Below are 19,258 nucleotides of genomic sequence, written 5' to 3' on the forward strand. Positions count from 1 at the left end.
TTTCAGACTCTCTCCACTTACGGTGATGTTGGCTGTTGGCTTTGTACAAATGACCTTTATTATGTTGAGGAATTTCCCTTCTATTCCAATTTTGCTGAGAGTTTTTATCATGAAAGAGTGTTGGACTTTGTCAAATGCCTATTCTGCATTGATTGATAAGATCATGTGGTTCTTGTCTTTTGTTTTATTTATGTGGTGGATTACACTGATTGTTTTTCTAATGTTGAACCATCCCTGCATATCTGGTATGAATCCCAGTTGGTCATGGTGAATTATTTTTTCAGTATGTTGTTGAATTCTATTGGCTAGAATTTTGTTGAGGATTTTGCGTCTATGTTCATGAGGGATTTTGGTCTGTAATTTTCTTTTTTTGTGGTGTGTTTACCTGGTTTTGGTATCAGGGGTATGCTGGCTTCATAGAATGCTCTGAAATACCTTTAGTAGTAGTGGTATTAACTCTTCTCTGAAAGTTTAGTAGAATTCTCCAGTGAAGCTGACAGGGCCGGGGCTTTTTTTTTGTTGGGAGTTTTTTAATTACTTCTTCAACCCTTCTTTTGTTATAGGTTTATTTAGTTGTCTACCCCTGTTTGTGTTAGTTTAGGTAGGTAGTGTGTTTCTGGAAATTTATCCATTTCCTCTAGATTTTCAAATTTTTTGGTGTACAATTTTTCATAGTATTTGGTTATGATTGTTTTCATTTCAGTTGGATCTGTTGTGACATCACCCATCTCATTTCTTATTCAGGCTATTTGCTTCCTCTCCTGTTTTTCTTTTGTCAGTTTGGCCAATTATTAATTAATTTTGTTGATCTTTTCAAAGAACCACCTTTTGATCTTGTTGACTTAGTTTTTTTCTATTCTCTATGCCATTTAATTCTACTGTAATTTTTATTATTTCCTTTCTTATGGTGCCCACGGGCTTTTTGCTGCTCTCTTTCTATTTATTTGAGTTGCAGGGTTAACATTTTGATTTTGGCCCTTTCTTCCTTTTGGATGTGTGCATTTATTGCTATAAATTGACCTTTGAGCACTGCCTTTTCATTCTCATTTGAGTCTATGAATTTCTTTTTTATTTCATCTATAACCTAGTAGTTTCTGAGTGAGGTGCTATTCAGTTTCCAGGTATTTGATTTTTTTCCCCTTGCTTTTTTTGTTATTGATTTCTACTTTTATGGCTTTATGGTCAGAAAAGATGCTTTGTAGTATTTTGATATTTTGGATTCTGTTAAGGCTTGCTTAATAGCCCAATATGTTCCATGTGTATTGGAAAAGAAAGTATATTTAGCTGCTGTTGGGTGGACTGTTCTGCATATGTCTGTGAGATCAACTTGGTTGATTGCAGCATTTAGATCTTCCATGTCTTTACTGAACTCCTTTCTGGATGCTCTGTCCTTCACTGAAAGTGGTGTGTTGAAGTCTCCTACCATTATTGTGGAGCTGTCTCTTTCTCTTTTCAATGCTGTTAGAGCTTGTTTTATGTATTTTGGAGCCCTATTGTTGGATGCATAAATATGTATTATTGTTATGTCCTTCTGATGTATTGACCCTTTGATCATTATGTACTGTCCTTCCTTATCCTTTGTGATGGAATTTGCTTTAAAATCTGTTGTGTCAGAGATTAATATTGCCAATCCTGCTCTTTTTTGATTGTTGTTTGCTTGATTTTTTTCCCATTCTTTGAGTTTTAGTTTGTTTGTATCTTTGTGTCTAAGATGTGTCTCTTGTAGACAGCATATAGATGGATTGTGTTTTTTTGATCCATTCTGCCAGTTTCTGTCTCTTTATTCATGCGTTTAGTCCATTTACATTCAGTGTAATTATTGATACGTCTGAGTTTAGTGCTGTTATTTTGATGTATTTGCGTGTGTGTGTGTTTGACAGTTTCTTTGTTTCACTTAATTTTCTGTGCTGAGTTGTTTTTCTTTATGTATCCTGTTTTCATCGTTGTTGATTTTGTATTTGCTGAGTCTTTATGTTTTTATTCTTTTTTAATTTGAAGTGTAGGATTGTTAGTTTCCTTTGTGGTTACCTTAATATTTACCTGTATTTTTCTAAGTTTATACAAATCTTTTATTTCTTGGTATTGCTTTGACTTCCTGTCCGTATGAAAGTTCTATAACTACATTATTTAATCCCTCTTTTTTTTTTATTGTTGTCATCTTTTACACACTGATGTCTCTGTTTCCCTATTTTCAGTGTTTTAGCTTTGATTTATTTTTGTGACTTCCCTATCTGGGTTCATATCTGGTTGTTCTGTCCTGTGTTCTAGTCTTGGGTTGTTATCTGATATTATTGATTCTCTAGCTAGAGGACTCCCTTTAGTATTTCTTGTAATTTTGGTTTGGTTTTTACTAATTCCCTTAACTCCTGTTTATTTGGAAATTCTCTAATTTTGCCATCATATTTGAGAGACAGTTTTGCTGGATATATAATTCTCGACTGGCAATTTTTTTCCTTCAAGACTTCATATATGTCATCCCATTGCCTTCTTGCCTGCATAGTTTCTGCTCAGTAGTCTGAGTTTAGTCTTATTGAGTCTCCTTTGTAGGTGACTTTTCATTTATCCCTAGCTGCTTTTAAAGTTATCTCTTTATCTTTGGCAAGTTTGATTATAATATGTCTTGGTGACTTTCTTTTGGGGTCTGCCTTGTGTAGAGTTCAATGAATTTTTTGGATAGATATCTTCTTATCTTTCATGGTATCAGGGAAGCTTTCTGCCAACAAATCTTCAACAATTCTCTCTGTATTTTCTGTTATCCCTTCCAGCTCTGGCACTCCAATCACTCATAGGTTATTTTTTATCTGATTTTTCCTCAAATATGTTGGTGTCAAGTGCTTTATCTTCAATCTCACTAATTCTGACTTCCATTGCCTCAATTTTGCTCCTGTGATTTTCACTGAGCTGTCTAGTTCTGAAATTTTATTGTTAATCTTTTGGATTTCTAGTTGCTGTCTCTCTATGGATTCTTGCAGCCTGTTAAATTTGTCATTATGCTCTTGTAAAACCTTCTTAATTTCCTCTATTGCTTTGTACATGTGTTACTTGGCTTATTCTGCGTTTTGCCTGATCTCCTTCCTGATCTCTTGAAGAGCTGTGTATATTAATCTTTTGAATTCTACCTCCAGCAATTCCAAGACTTTCTCTTCCTCTGGGAGGTTTTGTTTTTTTGTTTTGGTTGCTTGCTGAAGTGATTATGGTGTGCCTCTTTATGTGATTTGGCATTGACTGTTGTCTCCAAGCCATCGATAAGTTATTATATTTATTTATTTTATGTTTGCTTGCTGCATCCTAGCTTCTTGTTTTGTTTTGATATGCCCAAACATGCTGGTTGTGTGAGCTGCTTTGATTATTGGCATCTTTGAAGTGCTCACATCCTGTCACCAGGTGGTTAGAGCTGCAACTAAGTATGTGAGCCCAGGAGTCCATTTACTTTTCTTGTTTGGATTCAGCTCAGGTGTCCAGGTCATTGGTCACAGAGTGTGTGGTGGAGGTTCTCACCTACAGTCCTAGATGGACAGGGCTACATAGGGGTGATTGGAGCAGGCACAGGTATCTGTCTACAGTAGGGATTATGTGCTGAGCAAGGTGGGAGGCTGATGACTGCCCCGGTGCCTGGATAGAAGGCATGACCCTGTTCCCTAGAGTGCGTAGGTGGGTGGGTTTTGCAGCTGGACTTTGGGCACCCAATGCTGTTGGCTGTAAGGACTGGGAGGCAGTACTTATTCTCAGACCCCTGTCTTGGGTGGCTAGGTGGAGTGAGTGAAGCCACCAGTCCTCAGGCCCCTGATGTGGGTAGGTAACATCTCTGCTTAATGGGTAAGACAGTGTCAAATATCACAAATCTGCCACTCCCCCTTACCTGTTGCAGTTGAAAATAGGCTTCAGGTATGTACCCTCTTGTACTATGCTAATGAGGGCCTATGCTGTTGAAATGGGCCCACACCAGTCTAGGCAGGGATCAAAGGCATTCAAAGTCTATGACCCCCTATGCCTGTGCCTAGGCCTGCCCTGAGTTCCCAGTTTCGGGGATCTAGCAGATTATTTTTTCCCGTTTGTTAATTTGGTCCCTTTTCAAAGCTGGGAGACTGGCTCGGGCACACACAACAGGTCTCACGTCTGGCCCAGGGGGCACAGCGGTTGCTGAAGTCAGAGAGGGACTGAAGCAGAGCAGGGAGCAAGCAGATGAATGAGAGAGAAGTACTTCCCAGAGGGGGAAGAGTTTTTTTGATCCTGCAGGGTAGGTTAGATGCTTGCACTTTTGCAGATTCAGTGCCACTTCTTCATCTTTCTGGTTCCAGAGGCTTGTGCAGACTCTCCGCCGCTCAGTTTCTTCCACTGTTGAAAACGCATCCCGACTGTTACTGCTTGCCTCAGCCTACACTCACCAGCCGATCCAGCCTGCAGAGTGCTGGCCAGGTCAGGTCTGGCAAATCCTTGCTGCTTCTGAACTGTCTCTCCCACCCCCTGCCGCTCAGTCCAACTCCTCAACTTTGTCTTTGATGTTCAGGGCTCCTAGATTGTCATATATAATTGATGCACTTGTTTTTTCAGGTCTTTGTTGTAAGAGGGACAACAGGAAGCATCTGACTATTCTGCCATCTTGGCCCCACCTCCGGAATGTAAATATTAATGAGACATAGTAAGTACCTACTCTAAAAATGAAGACAGAGATGTAAACAATTATACAAAGGAGTCAACTAGAGAGGGAGAAACACTGAGCTAGGATAGCCTCAAAGTTCCAAAGGGTACTTCTTGCTGCATTATTTCTTTTTAAAATTGTATCCCAGGAAATTAATATTTTTTGTTGTTTTTAGTGGCCATGAAGTTGGCTCTGACTCGTTGCAACCACATACACAACAGAAGAAAAATTTGCCCAGTCCTGCGACAGACATCTTCACCATAGTTGGTATGCTCAAGTCCATTGTTGTGGCTACTGTATTTTTGAATGCCTTCCAGTCTCAGAGGCCCATCTTCCAGCACTATATGGGACAACATTCTGTTGTGATCCACAGGGTTTGCATTGGCTACTTTTTGAAGTAGATAGCCAGGCCTTTCTTCCTAGTCTTAGTCTGGAAGCTCTGCTGAAACCTGTCCACCTGCTGTTGTGTGAAATACCGGTGGAATAGCTTCCAGAATCACAACAACATGCTTCTAACCTATTGCCATAGAAACCAGATAAACAAAATCATTTAAGTACTGTGCTAAATGAAATTAAATAAAGCTTTTATTTGGTGTTCAAGGGTTCTTCTATGGTAAAGGGTATAAATCTGCCCACACTGACTCCAGAAGCTTCGGATGGCTGTTCAGAGGACATTCTTGCTTCTTTCTTTGGTCTCAGCTATATTTTTTATAGTGGCGATTTGGTACTGGAGGTATGCAATTAAATTAAATGCTTCTGTGTAACGCTGAGAAAGGATGACATTAAAATATGGTTTCTGGGCCACAACCGATGACTGCCCTGACAGGGAACACAACAAAGAACTCCTGAGGGAGCAGGAGAACAGTGGGATGCAGACCCCAAATTCTCATAAAAAGACCAGACTTAATGGTCTGACTGAGACTAGAAGAATCCTGGTGGTCATGGTCGCCAGACCTTCTGTTGGCCCAGGACAGGAACCATTCCCAAAGACAACCCATCAGACATGGAAGGGACTGGACAATGGACTGGAGAGAGATGCTGATGAAGAGTGAGCTACTTGTATCAGGTGGACACTTGAGACTGTGTTGGCATCTCCAGTCTGGAGGGGAGATGGGAGGGTAGAGAGGGTTAGAAACTGGCAAAACGGTCATGAAAGGAGAGACTGGAAGAAGGGAGCGGGCTGACTCGTTGGGGGAGAGTAAATGGGAGTATGTAGTAAGGTGTATATAAGCTTATATGTGACAGACTGACTTGATTTGTAAACTTCCACTTCAAGCCAATAAAAGTTATTATTTTTTAAAAATATGGTTTCTTTGTAACTAAACCATCTAAGCTTCCTTCCTTTTGTGGTGTCTTTGAGAAAGATGCTTATACAGGAGTGACTCAACCAGTCTAAATGTCACTATGTTATTCAATATAGCAGATGTTTTACCTACCTGGGGCCAAAATACACATTTCGAAAACTCCATTTACATATGTTTACTGAGTGTCTGATGTGTGTCAGGCACTAAATATTTGGATAGGGTTTTGCAAATTGTCTAACTGGGATTGTTTTGTTCAATTTTCATCCACATCTACTGGCATCTTCTAAGCCCACATGTGATCTTATTAAGATTACTTTCCTTTTTCTTTTTCTGTTGAAACTTCAGCATACCATACAGAATCAGTCTCACCAGGGGATATCTGATTTAGTGAAACATTGATTCCATTTCCCGATAGCTTATTATCCCATATAGTATTTCTTGAGATTGCAAAGATAGAACTGTGTTTTACAACCAATAATGAATAAATGATGGGCAATTTTACTAGAATTGCTTTTCATTTTTGTCAGTTTTATGGAAGTTTTCACATTTTCATGTATATATTTCTAAAGGGTATATGTGCAGTGGGAAAACATCCTGAGAACTAATTTGATACATATTCTTTTAACAACTCCACCGAGAATATAGATCATGTATTGCTAGATGTTTCAATAATTTTTCTCCACTAAAAGTACTTATGAGACTAAAGTTTACATCCTATATTTACTTATTCACTGTTTATTTACAGGGTCTTATGACTAACTTCTTGATTTTCTGCTATCACCATTTAAAGTTGATGGGCAAAAGGTGACTGTTTGAGTTATGCACCCACAAAGCCTTGCTCTCTCACTTCAAAAAGTTGTTCCAGATGGCTGATTCAGGGCTGTGCTTTGGAGCCAGTTATGTACATATTGTGCTGTTACTTGGGAATGTCTTCAGGGGCTACTGAGGCATGATGTGTGAATTAAATGAAAAATTTCAATATGTAGTTCTCATTTTATTTTATGTTAGCAAAAGATATGATTAATTTAGCTACAAAGAGTAATCATGTGGCAACAGCAAGATATAAAGATATAAAAATCATTATTGTAGCGTGATTTCTCTTAACATGAACTGAACCAATTAAACTGTGGATGCAGAGAAACTTTTAATTCACCTCAGAAACATGTCAATGCCAATAGCTTGTGACTGAAGAGGCAACTGGCCACGGTCACAACGGTGTGTGATTTACAATCCATTCTAGTTAGAGAATTTGAATTAATGCTCTGCTCATTTTGATCATCCTTGACTTAAAAATTAAAGAATTAAAGACAAAAGTCTTTTTTCAAACAAGTAACTAATCAAGATAAGAAAACAAAAACCTGTTGCCACCAGACCGATTCCAATTCATAGCGACCCTATAGGACAAAGTAGAAATGCTCCATAGTGTTTCCAAGCAGCTTGTGGATCGGATATGACGACCTTTTGGTTAGCAACTGCAGCTCTTAATCACTGCACTACCAGGACTCCAATCAAGATAAACTAAAGTAAAAAATAAAATCATCTCCCTTTATCAAAAGGGTTAATTTTTCTAATGGTGATGACTTCTATTTCTGCTGGGAATTCCAGGAGGGTTAGTACTGGATTTCCCTACTGATCAGCTGAGGAGATGAGGTTGAGAACTGAAGTGGACCTTATGGTTGGCTCTGTAACAGTCCTTTACCAGATGATTGGTCGAAACCAGCCATGCCCCTTACCTGTGATTGGTTCAGAAAGGGGCAGGCCTAAGCCTGTTTGGACTAATGAGATGTGAAGTATGGTTTGCTGGCATTGTCTGAGAAAAGAAGCCAATTGCCCTCTCATCCTGTACATGGACAAGGATGCATGTATATGGAGTTAGTGCTGGTGCCAATTATGACAATCGGGGCAATCAACCTTAGGATGAAGTTAATGTAGTAAATAGCAGAGTGGAGAAATGGAAGGAAGCTAGCTGTATTCCCCATGACATTGCTGAGCCCCTGAAGCAATCAACTCTCCAGCCTGCCCCTACTTAAAGTTGCATAAGATAATGAATTACCTTATTTATAACATTTTTGGTTGGTATCCCATCAACTAGAAGTCAAAAAATCTTAATTGGGACTCCAGTGGACACTAAAGACTTTTTTTTTCTATATTCTAGAAAGTTATGAATTACATTTGTACTGCCTGATTTGTTTGTTTTTAAAAAGATTAGCTAGAACATACGTCTGAACCCACCTGGATCTGATGATTTTTTAAATAGTAGGTCTTTTAAGCCCTTTCCAGTTTCTTCTATGGCATTTGGTCTCTTCGAGTTTTGTGATTTTTCTTGGGTCAATGTTGGTAGTTTATCTTTTGCAAGAAAATGGTCCACCCACTCTAGGTTTTTTAAAATGTTGCTGTTGACCTCATGGGATTGGTTTACTCGATTTGAAGGCTTAGGACCATAGTCTCGTGGGACAACTCGGTCAATTGGCATAACATAGTTCATAAATACAGTGTTCTATATCCTGGTTTGGTGAGTACCACCTAGGGTCTTAAAAGCTTGCGATCGGCCATCTAAGATACAGCTATTGGTCTGTTCTTGTTTGGAGCAAAAAATAAAAATAAAAAAGGAAACCAAAGCCTCAAAGAAGAAATTAGCCGATAGGACTAATAGCCCAGAAGAACCATGGCCTCATCTATCCTGAGACCAGAAGAACCACTATCAACCATTCTGAGCAGGGACATAATAGATAGTCCTGGATAGAATGGAGAAAAATGTAGAACAAAACTCAAATTCCTAAAAAAGTTCAGACTTTCTGGACTGGTAGAGACTATAGGAACCCCCGCGGCCATAGCCCTGGGATACCCTTTAAACTTGGAACTGAAACCACTCCTGGAGGTCACCTTTCAGTCAAAGGACATTTTGGCTCATAAAATAAACAGTATCACCCGTGAGTATTGTGCTCCTTTAAATAATCATCTGTATGAAACCCAGTGGTCAGCATTTACCCTAAAGCAAAGATGAGGAGATAACGGAGCCAGAGAAGCTAGATTAATGGAAACACGTATAGAAACATCATCACTGGACAATATGTATAGAAATTATTAAATGGAAACCAATTTGCTGTGTAAACTTTCACCAGAATCACACTAAAATATATATTTTTTAATGTTGCCATTGAATCTAATATTCTGTTGTAATGTTTTTGATTTCTTATCTGTGATTGTCTCTTTCTCACACCTTACTTCTGTGTGTTTTCCTGAACCAGACTCCTGTTGATTTGCTTTATCAGGTTTATTTATCCTTTCTATTGTTTTATTTGTTTTCTAGTTCATTGTTTTTATTATTTACTACTTTAATTTTTCTGTTTTTGTTTGGTTTAATTTGTTTTCCTTGTTTCCAAGTATTTAAAGATGAATATGACTAACCTGTACTTTTTAGTCTTACCTTTTTTTTTTAACGACAAAAGCATTTAAAGCTATAAATATTGCTCTTGCAGATTTTTATGTCTTACTGGTTTAGCATGAATTGTACTTGTCATTGCTTTAGATAGTTTCTAATTTCTGCTTTTATTTTCTCTTTGATCCAGAGTTATTAAAGAGTAAGTTTTTTTTTTTTTTTTTTTTTTAATTTTTAACTACGTAGGGTTTTTTGGCAGTCTCTTATTACCTATTCTACTCTGTCCTATTGGGTCACTGTGAGTCAGAAGTGACTCTGTGGCAACGGGTTTGGTTTTTGGTTACGTAAATTTTATCAAAAAATGTGGTCTGTAAAAATTTCATTTACAAAAAAACAAGTTTTTTTGAAGTTTTTTTGGTAACTAAGTACATGATCAAATGTTATAAATTTTCCACAGACATAAAGATATGAATATTTGAAAAATATGAGTATGACTTACATATGTTTGGTTTAATAACTTTACTTTTAATTTCACTTGGTCTGTACCAATTTTTTTCATCCACTAGCTATGGACAGTTCTGAAAGTAGTGTATTAAAATCTTAATTTTTAATTGGGCTTTTAATCAAGTTCTTGTATTTCTACTGTATATATTTACTCTGTATATTTAGCTGCTATATTATTTAACACATACAGTCTTATGACTGGCATATCTTTCCCATAAAGAGTATTTTTCTGTTATTATATAATCCTCATCTTTGACTTGGTTAAACCAAAAAAATCGAACCCATTGCCATCGAGTTGATTCCGACTCAGAGCGACCCTGTAGGTCAGAGTAGAACTGCCCCATAGTTTCCAAGGAGCACCTGGTGGATTCAAACTGCCCACCTTTCAGTTAGCAGACATAGCTCTTAACCACTGTGCCACCAGGGTTTCCTTGACTTGGTTAGTGCTTTTAAACTTCAAGTCTGCCTTATCTGATATTAATTTATGCTTTCTCTTTGTTAATGATATCTCCATGTCCATCCCTTTATTTTCAGGTCTCTTAAAAAGCACTTTGTTTAAAGCATTAAAAAAAAAAAAAAAAAAGCAGTATAGTGCTGTTGCTGTTGTGTGCGTTCAAGTTGATTCTGATTCATAGTGGCCCTATAGGATATATATAAACACTTCCCTGGTTTTGCTCCTCTAGAAAACCCAGCCTAAGACACCTGTCCAGTTGTTTAGTTCAAAACTCATGGGGGGTGTGTGTGTGTTGTTCAGGTTTTTTTTGTTAGTTTGTTTTGTTTTGCTTTGTTTTTTTGTTGTTGTTTTCATATTTTAGTATGTTAAGTCATACTCTTATATTCATTTATATTTTTTTCCAATTCAAGTTGTTGCCTGTCTCTCCCAGCAGTTCTATCTTGCTAGGAGCTCCTGCTGTGTTATTGTTGTTGCTGTTGTCTGTTACTATTAAGTCCAAAATTCCAACTCACGGTGACCCTATGTATGCAGAGTTGAACTGCTCCATACGGTTTTCAAGGCTGTGTCCTTTTGGAAGCAGATTGCCGGGCCTGGTATTTCTGCTACAGGTTCATTTCCCTGCATATGGATGTCCAGTCATTCCAGTACTAATTTTTGATATGATTTTCCTTGCTCCATTGACTCTCTGTCAACAGTTTCTTTCATCTTTATTATATTTTTCAGCAATTTTATTCCATTCTTGCATTGGCCAAGAATGAATTTGAGGTTTTTTTGTTTATTTTTTAGTGTTTTTTTTGTTTTTGTGAAAACATACACCAGTTCAACAATTTCTGCGTGTACAATTTGTGACATGAATTACATTCTTCAAGTTATGCAACCATTCTCTCTATCCTTTTCCAAATTATTCTACCACCACTAACATAAACTCACTGCCCCCTAAGCTGGTCATCTAACCTTTCGAGTTGCTGTTGTCAATTTGATCACATGTGAATAACTCTTCAAAAGAGCACAATGTTCAAGGCAAACATTCTTTATTAATTAAGCTAAATTAAGTCCTGGTAGAGCAGTGGTTAAGCATTTGGCTCCTAACCAAAAGGTCAGCAGTTCAAACCCACCAGCTACTCCATGAGAGAAAGATATGGCAGTCTGCTTCCATAAAGATTACAGTCTTAGAAACCCTATAAGGTAGTTCTACTGGATCCTATTGGGTTGCTATAAGTCAGAATTGATTTGACAGCTACAGGCCAATTGGCTTAAAGATTACTTCAGGGGATAGTTTGGTTTAAGGTTTAAAGAATACCTCCTGGCAATAGTTGTGGGTTGGGGGAGTCATCCAGCCTCAGTGACTCCAGAAAGTCTGACTTCCATGAGAATTTAAGGTTCTGTTCCATAAATTTCCCCCTTTCAATCATGATTCTTCTATAGGGTCTTTGATCAAAACATTCTGTAATGATGGTCGGGCACCATCCAGTTCTGGTTTCATGGCAAAGGAGACAGTTATTCATAGAAGCAATTAGACACACATTCTAGTTACCTCCTCCAATTCCTGGCTCTTTTTCTTCTGCTGCTGCTGCTGTTTTAAGCTTTATTAATAAAACCTTGCATGATTTAAGAAGGAAGGATGGAGGAATAAGTAAATAAACAGAAGCAAAACAAACAAAAAAATCTGTTGAAAATCTTTGAGCTGCTAAACCCTGGCATGCCTCATGGCTTAATAAGCACCAACACACTTCCAGGTTTAAGGAGAAGTCTGAGCCTGGGGGCCTGCCTGGGGTCTCAGGTACAGGGGGTCATGGACAGTATAGGAGGGCTGCATAAAGGCTCTTCTAGGGCAGAGGGTATCAAGAGAGAGAAGGGTCTGAAACGGAGGTACAGAGTATAAAAGAAAACCCTCTCCCTTTTCAGTTGTATTTAGGGTTGAGTCAAGTGTTTTAGTTTAAAACTAAGGAGTCCTCACACCTGAGTAGGCAATCTCTCATTCTGGCTAAAACTCAATTTATTACATGTGAACAGGGACCAGTGAAAACCATGGGTGGAAACATTTCTTTTTCCACTCCTTCCTCCTCCTTCTTCCCCCTCTCCTTCCTCTTCATCATTGTCCTCCTTCTTCTTTTATCTATCTGGAAGGCAACATAAAGAAACAATTAGTGAACAACCCAAATAACTTTTAGCCTCAGCTAAAAGAAATTGTGTAGTCATGCTTGAAGTCTGCGGAAATCTGGAGATGTGGTATATCTGAACTGCTAATGGGATTTTAAAACCATTAGTAAGCTGACCTGCTATTATTTACATTCATCCTTGCAGATGGAGAACACTTGCTCCCACAGTGCCTCCTTGTTATCTTTGCATTCTAGACAAGGCAGCGTTTGTTAGATGATTCTCTTGTGCTGTATCTTTCACACTGGGTTGTGTTAAACATAAAAGCACAGAAAGCTCTGGTAGGAGGAGATAGTTGTAAATTGCTAATGTGTTGCTATGTCCATCAGTATTCTTTATAAAACCAAATCCACGCGTTCGGCTGTGATCAGCGTAGTGGTACAAAGTTCACTCAAACGCTTGGCCCAGTCACGCTAAGTAGACCTAGTTTCGGGTTGAATCTATACCACTTCAAGCAACTAGAAAATTTAAGCCATTCAGATGTTTACTGAAGATTATGTATATAAGAAACTGAAACAACCACTAAATCAATAAAATGAGTTCTTAATTTCTTATGCTTCTATAGGACTTTACTCATCTGGCTTATCGAATCGTATTATACTTAGCCGTATTCATTCCTATTTCCTCCACAGACCATGAGTGCCTTGACGACCAGTAATTCATTCATCCATAATCATCCAAACATCTCACTCATTTCATTTATTATAGCATCTAGGAGAGTGGCTAATTCAGACTTTGGGCTCAAGAAATACTTGTTGAGTTTGATGTTTTAATTCAATGAAGACATCAAAGGCAGTTTATCAAATCTGTAGATATCTCAGAGCCTGAAGAGATGATAAAATTAGCAGGGTGGAATTCAACCTGACCTCAGCAAATTGGAATATTGGGTCAATAAAATTGCAATGAAATTAATAAGAATACAGTCAAAGACCCATGTTAAAGTTATTTTCAACTGAGTTTTCATAAGCGAAAAATGGGTATGGGGCTTGGTAACTGCTGTTTAAGTGAAAAAGATCTAAAAGTTTCCCATGGCCACAAACTCAATACAAATATGACATGGCAGATTATAATGCCATTGCAATTCTAAATGTATAATAAATGCTTAAGGACGTTGGCACACTCATTGTGCTCCCTGTTGGTCAAGTCACATGTAGAATGAAACATTTAGTTTCTGATACTACATTCTAGGGGGAGACTTGACCCTACTAGTATGTCCTGCAAGATGGGAACAGATGAGGGGATCCACAGAGGGTTAGCAGAGAAGACTTAGAAGACAGTGGTGTCCAAAAAATGAGCCTAGGATCACATATGGATGAGTATAGGCATATAAGTATGCAGGTAGGTACAGGTGTATACTTATGTGAGAACAGATAGAAGTATTTATATTTGCATGTAAATAGAGAGATGTGTGGGCAGGTATGTATATTCATAGAAGACACAACTACAGATACTCCTCAGATATAACCAGATACCTTCTGAGATTGGTTTTCTAGATTTAAAAGCTTAGGACCATAGTAGCCTCATGGGACAACTCAGTCAAATGGCATAACACAGTTCACAAAGCGCATGTTCTGCATCCTAGTGAAGTGAGTAGTGCCTGGGGTCTCAAAATCTTGTAGTGCCCATCTAAGATGCAACTATTGGTCTCTACTTGTCAGGAGCAAAAGAGTAAGAAGGTATCCAAAATTTCAGGGAAGAAACAACTCTGTAAGGCTGATAGCCTACATAAGCCATGATCTCAACTAGTCTGATTCAAAAAAAAAAAACCAAATGGTGCCACCACTGACCCATCTGACCATGGTCACAGTAGATGACCCACGATACAATGGGAGAAAAGTATAGAACAAAACTCATATTCTTAAAAAAGTCCAGACTAACTGGACCACCTGAAACCAGAGAACTCCCTGAGACTATTGCCCTGAGATGCTCTTTAAACCTTGAACCGAAGCTATCTCCTGAGATCACCTTTTAGCAGAAAAGCAAAGTGACACACAAAATAGAGAACATTACCCCTTAGATCGGTGCTGTCCTTAAAAACCATCTACATGAGTCCAAAACGTCAGCATTTAATGTAAAGCAAAGATAAGACTATAAGGGCACAGGGAAACGAGAGTACTAGAAATGGAACAACCAGCACACAATTGAAGAGAATCTTGACACATTGTGAAAAATGTAACTAATGTCATTGATCAATTTGTGTGGAAATTGTAAATGGGAACCTAACTCGCTGTGTAAATTTTCACCAAAGACACAATAAAATATTATTTAAAAAAATAAAATATAGGTTTAAGATATCACTAAAAAAAAAGTCATATGTACATGGCTCTGAATAATATGTGACTCACTAGATTTGATGAGAGAGAGGTAGCTGGGAAAATATTTCTGTCCTGTGGGTTCAGATTGAACAGTCTCTGAGAGCTGATGTTTGCCCTTGCGAGACACATTCACATAGTCTAGGAGCACTCCATGAGAAATAGTGAGCACTGGGGAGCCGGAGAAAGAAATCCCACTGAACGCCATGCTTCCTGGTACTTGTTTATCAGGTATCTTTTAGATGCAGGCTTTATCCAGGTTTGTTTGTTTGTTTTTTCACACACAGATACTGTGGATCCTCCTTCTGTCTCAGCTTGGTGCCTCGAACTTCCAGTTCGCACTCCAGCTCCTTAAGCTTGGCACTGGCTACTGTCCTTGGAACTATTGAAAAATGCAGAAGCAGGAACAGGAACAGCCACTATCTTGCCTTGTTGGTACAAGCATCTGCTTTTTGTGCTCCTGTTGCTCTCTCATTTCCTGAACTCTTCTCACCATTGTGTGTAATAGTCCTGCAGTAGCATCTTCCTGCCTTCCACACTCCCTTGTCCTGATTTCCTGGCTCCCTCAGACTTCTGCTTCCTGTGCTTTCTTGGTTTGTTGCTCATTAGCATACTCCACCCACTGGTCTTGGCATGTACCAGACCCTATAGCGCCTCCTTTTTTTCCAGCATTCACTTTTTTTCAGACCTTTGAATGATTGGAATGAATATGACAATTTTATAAGAGGAAATGGAAATAATTTATATATGTTTTTGTACATGTGGGATTTCATCTTTTTTAAAGTAGCTCCCTATCCTTCCTGCCTGGTAACATAGGGGTTAAGCACATAGCTTCTGGGGTCAGACAGATGCAAGTTCAAATCCTGGGTCTGCCACTTACAGACAATATTATCTTGGGTAAGTTACTTAATATCACTGAGCATTAGTCTTCTCATCTGTAAAATAGGAATCAAAGCTATCTACCCCATAGATTAAATAGTTTACTGTAAGAATAACATGGCAAGTTATCTGTACATCAACCAACCAACCAACCCACTGCCATTGAGTCGATTCTGACTCATGGTGACCCTATAGGATACAGTAGAACTGCCCCATAGAGTTTCCAAGGAGTGCCTGGTGGATTTGAACTGCTGACCTCTTAATTAGCAGCTATAGCACTTAACCACTATGCCACTAGGATTTCCTATCTGTGCATAGTGAGCCTCAATAAATGATACTTGCCGTTATTATTATTACTTATAACACTTATAACTATATACCATATAATTTTATATAACTATATATACTATAGTATAATCATTTTTTAAAAACCATTTAACATCCATCCTCAAATTCCTCCAGTTCTGCACTTTTGATGTTTAGTAGAGGCGACTGAATCATAGCTGTGGGGAAATTGAATTGCTAGCTGGATAGAATATTTACAGTAACATATGGTACTGGCTTTATCTTAGGAATCTGATCTTAGAAATTCAATTTTATTTCCTTTTTTTTTTTTACATTACATTGACCTAAAAACAAAGTGGCCAAGTGCCCACAACATCTGGGAAACAAAACCAAGTTCCATGTAAAAGTATTTACTCACTCTTGAACTCTCCTATTATTTGGGTTGATAAATCAATATTAACTTACACAGTATCCTTATATTAAATGAATTAAATTAGTTTGAACCTTTTTCCAAAGAAGCCAAATGCCATAATTAATTTTATTTGGTCATTATCTAGAATATTATAATGATTTTTTAATGTTAGGTCATAGAAATTTCTCATATTTACTCCTTTTAATGTCGACAGGTCCTAGCCAACTGCACCTTAAATGATATTATTGCTCAGCACATTTACATAAAAGGCGATGAATTTTAGACCAGCTAAAATTAGAAGAAGATAAGGATGAGAAATCACAGCTATCTTTACGGAGGATAGCAAGAAGGTATAGTTGAAGCTGACTAAAGAACAGCAGAATAAAAAAATTGTTCCCTTGTAGTCTGGGCAGTTGGAGATGAAGCATCAGTTGCGAACTCCAAGGTGCCTCAAAGCGGGAGTAATCTGCTTATGCTGTGCTTTTCATCATGGCTGTAAACCAGTAACTACTTGCTGTTGTGTTGACTCCTACTCATGGTGACCCCATGTGTGTCAGAGTAGAACTGTGCTCCATAGGGTTTTCAATGGATGATGTTTCCAAAGCAGATCACCAGGCTTTTATTCTGAGGTGCCTCTGGGTAGACTCAATCCTCCAACCTTTCAGTTAGCATCTGAGTCCATTAACCATTTGCACTACCCAGGGACTCTATCATGGCTATAGAGAAAAGGAAAAGGGATGCTACCAGTTAAAAGGTGTTCAATCAACACAAATATTCACCTGGGGACATAAAAGGAAATTTCACACCCCAAAGAAAAATGTCTACAAAATTCCTTTATTCGATCTATATGCTGAACTTATTCAATTTATACTTAATCCGAAAAACTAGGCTATATGAAGGAGAACTCCACATCAGGATTGGAGGAAGACTCATTAACAACCTGAGATATGCAGATGACACAACTTGATTGCCGAAAGTGAAGAAAACTTGAATCACTTGCTGATTAAGGTATAAGACCATATGCTTAAATCCTTACAACTGGACCAATGAACAACATCATGATAAATGCCAAAGAAATTGAAGTCCCCTTTTATTCTTCTTGGATCAACAATCAATGCCCACGGAGGCAGCAGTCAAGTAATCAAACGCCGTATTGCATTGGACAAATCTGCTGCAAGAGACCTCTTTAAAGTGTTACAAAAGCAAAGCTGTTACTTTGAGGACTAAGGTGCACCTGACCCAAGGTATGGTATTTTCAATCATCTCATATGCATGTGAAAGCTGGATAGTGAAAAAGGAAGAAGAATTGACACATTTGAATTATGGCGTTGGTGAAGAATATTGAATATGCCACACAGTGCCAGAAGAATGAACAAATCTGTCTTGGAGGAAGTACAGCTAGAATGTTCCTTAGAAGTGAGGACAGTGAGACTTCATCTTGCTTACTTTGGAGTTGTTATCAGGAGGAACCAATCGCTGGAGAAAGACACCATGCTTTGTATAATAGGGGGTTAGAAGGTCAGCAAAAAAGAGGGAGACTCTTAATAAGATAGATTGACATAGTGGCTGCAACAATGGGCTCAAACATAGCAACATAGCAACAATTGTGAGGATGATTCAGGATGAGGCAATGTTTTGTTCTGTTATACATGAAGTTGCTAAGAGTCGAAGCCAAGTCAAGGGCCCCTAACAACGACAACAATGGAACCTAAGGTTGTTAGGTATTGTTTTATCATTGCAGAAAAGGGAGAAAAACATTTCCCTAAGTAATAGAGCATTTTGGCTGACTGACTGCTAATGTGCACAATCACCCAACACCTCACTACTCTTCCCATCGTGCTCACACTAAGCATATGTACCCATTGATGTACGTGGAGGCTTCTGCTTTGTACTGAGATGATGAGACTTTGGTTAGAGGCAGATTGCCAAAAGGGACCTGAGAGATGAGGATTATGGTATCTGTGTTTCAGCTGATGCCTTAGTCCAGACTGGGAGAATGGTGAAGAGGGGGAAATGGTGGACATTTATGGAATGTTTCCAAAAGGCTGATTGAGACCCTGACCAAGGAATGAGTGCCACATACTGACAGAACTATTTTCATGAGAGACTTGTAAGGTTCTGGATGAGAGTAAGAGCCAGAAGCTGGAAGAATTCTTGATGTAAGCAAAGTTTTCAACTCTATTTCTCTTGATTGAATATAATGAGATGGAAAAACCATACATATTAGAAAGAATGCTGGATCTCTAATTTCTTTTAAATCCAGAACTTTCTTTTATCTTGGTTTAACTTATCTCTTCTACTGAAAAAAAAAGTAAAACATCTCAACTTTTTGTCGGTGCTAAGCAGAGGACAGTACAGCATTATCAACTATTACAACCCTTATGTGATCTTAGTCCTGTCACAAGAAACATCCTGTAACTTCCTCCCTTCAGAATCAGGACTGGATCCAGGAAGATGAGTACAGAACTAGATGCTAATAATAGTCCACTCCCACTGATAACGGAAAGGCTGAGGGCTATGCAAACCTTTTCAAAGAACAGCTTGATGTAATTTTGAATCCACAAATGGTTCTGTTTCTCTAAGCAGGCATTTTTCAGAGGATTGCGTTCAGTGAGAAATCCTAAAGCTGAAGAAAGCCAGTGAAAACTTGAAAATAGTTCAGAAAAGAGCAGCTTGAAATGACTGAACACTTGAGAGATCCTTCTAATGTGGAGATGCTAGAGAAACAATGTATTTATTCAAAATGGTTGGATAAGAAAGAGGACTTAGAAGAATTCAAAAGAGCACAGCAGTGAATCATACAGTACTAAGAGAGCTGAAAATATGAGAACACTATGTTAAATGCTTCACATGTATTATCTTACTTAATCCTTTCAATAACTCAGGAGGAAGATATTATTGCTATTTTTCCAGTTATACAGTTGAGGTAAACT

The 19,258-nt window shown here is 38.2% G+C and overlaps 1 protein-coding gene and 1 long non-coding RNA gene across 2 annotated transcripts in view; one reads left to right on the plus strand and one right to left on the minus strand.

Annotated features, from left to right (window-relative positions):
- LOC126076297 (uncharacterized) overlaps positions 1-6,380 on the plus strand; it is a 113,591-nt gene extending 107,211 nt beyond the window's left edge. Inside the window, exons 5-6 of the mRNA XM_049884853.1 lie at positions 4,552-4,639; positions 4,815-6,380. Coding sequence (XP_049740810.1) covers positions 4,552-4,639; positions 4,815-5,040 — 314 coding nt within the window. The 3' untranslated portion in view covers positions 5,041-6,380. The remainder of the gene's footprint in view (positions 1-4,551; positions 4,640-4,814) is intronic.
- Positions 6,381-12,334: 5,954 nt separating this feature from the next.
- LOC126075350 (uncharacterized) overlaps positions 12,335-19,258 on the minus strand; it is a 53,139-nt gene continuing 46,215 nt past the window's right edge. The window contains exon 4 of the long non-coding RNA XR_007517189.1: positions 12,335-12,400. This is a non-coding gene — a long non-coding RNA (uncharacterized LOC126075350). The remainder of the gene's footprint in view (positions 12,401-19,258) is intronic.

Source organism: Elephas maximus, chromosome 4 (genome assembly GCF_024166365.1).
Source record: "Elephas maximus indicus isolate mEleMax1 chromosome 4, mEleMax1 primary haplotype, whole genome shotgun sequence".
Taxonomy (NCBI): domain Eukaryota; kingdom Metazoa; phylum Chordata; class Mammalia; order Proboscidea; family Elephantidae; genus Elephas; species Elephas maximus.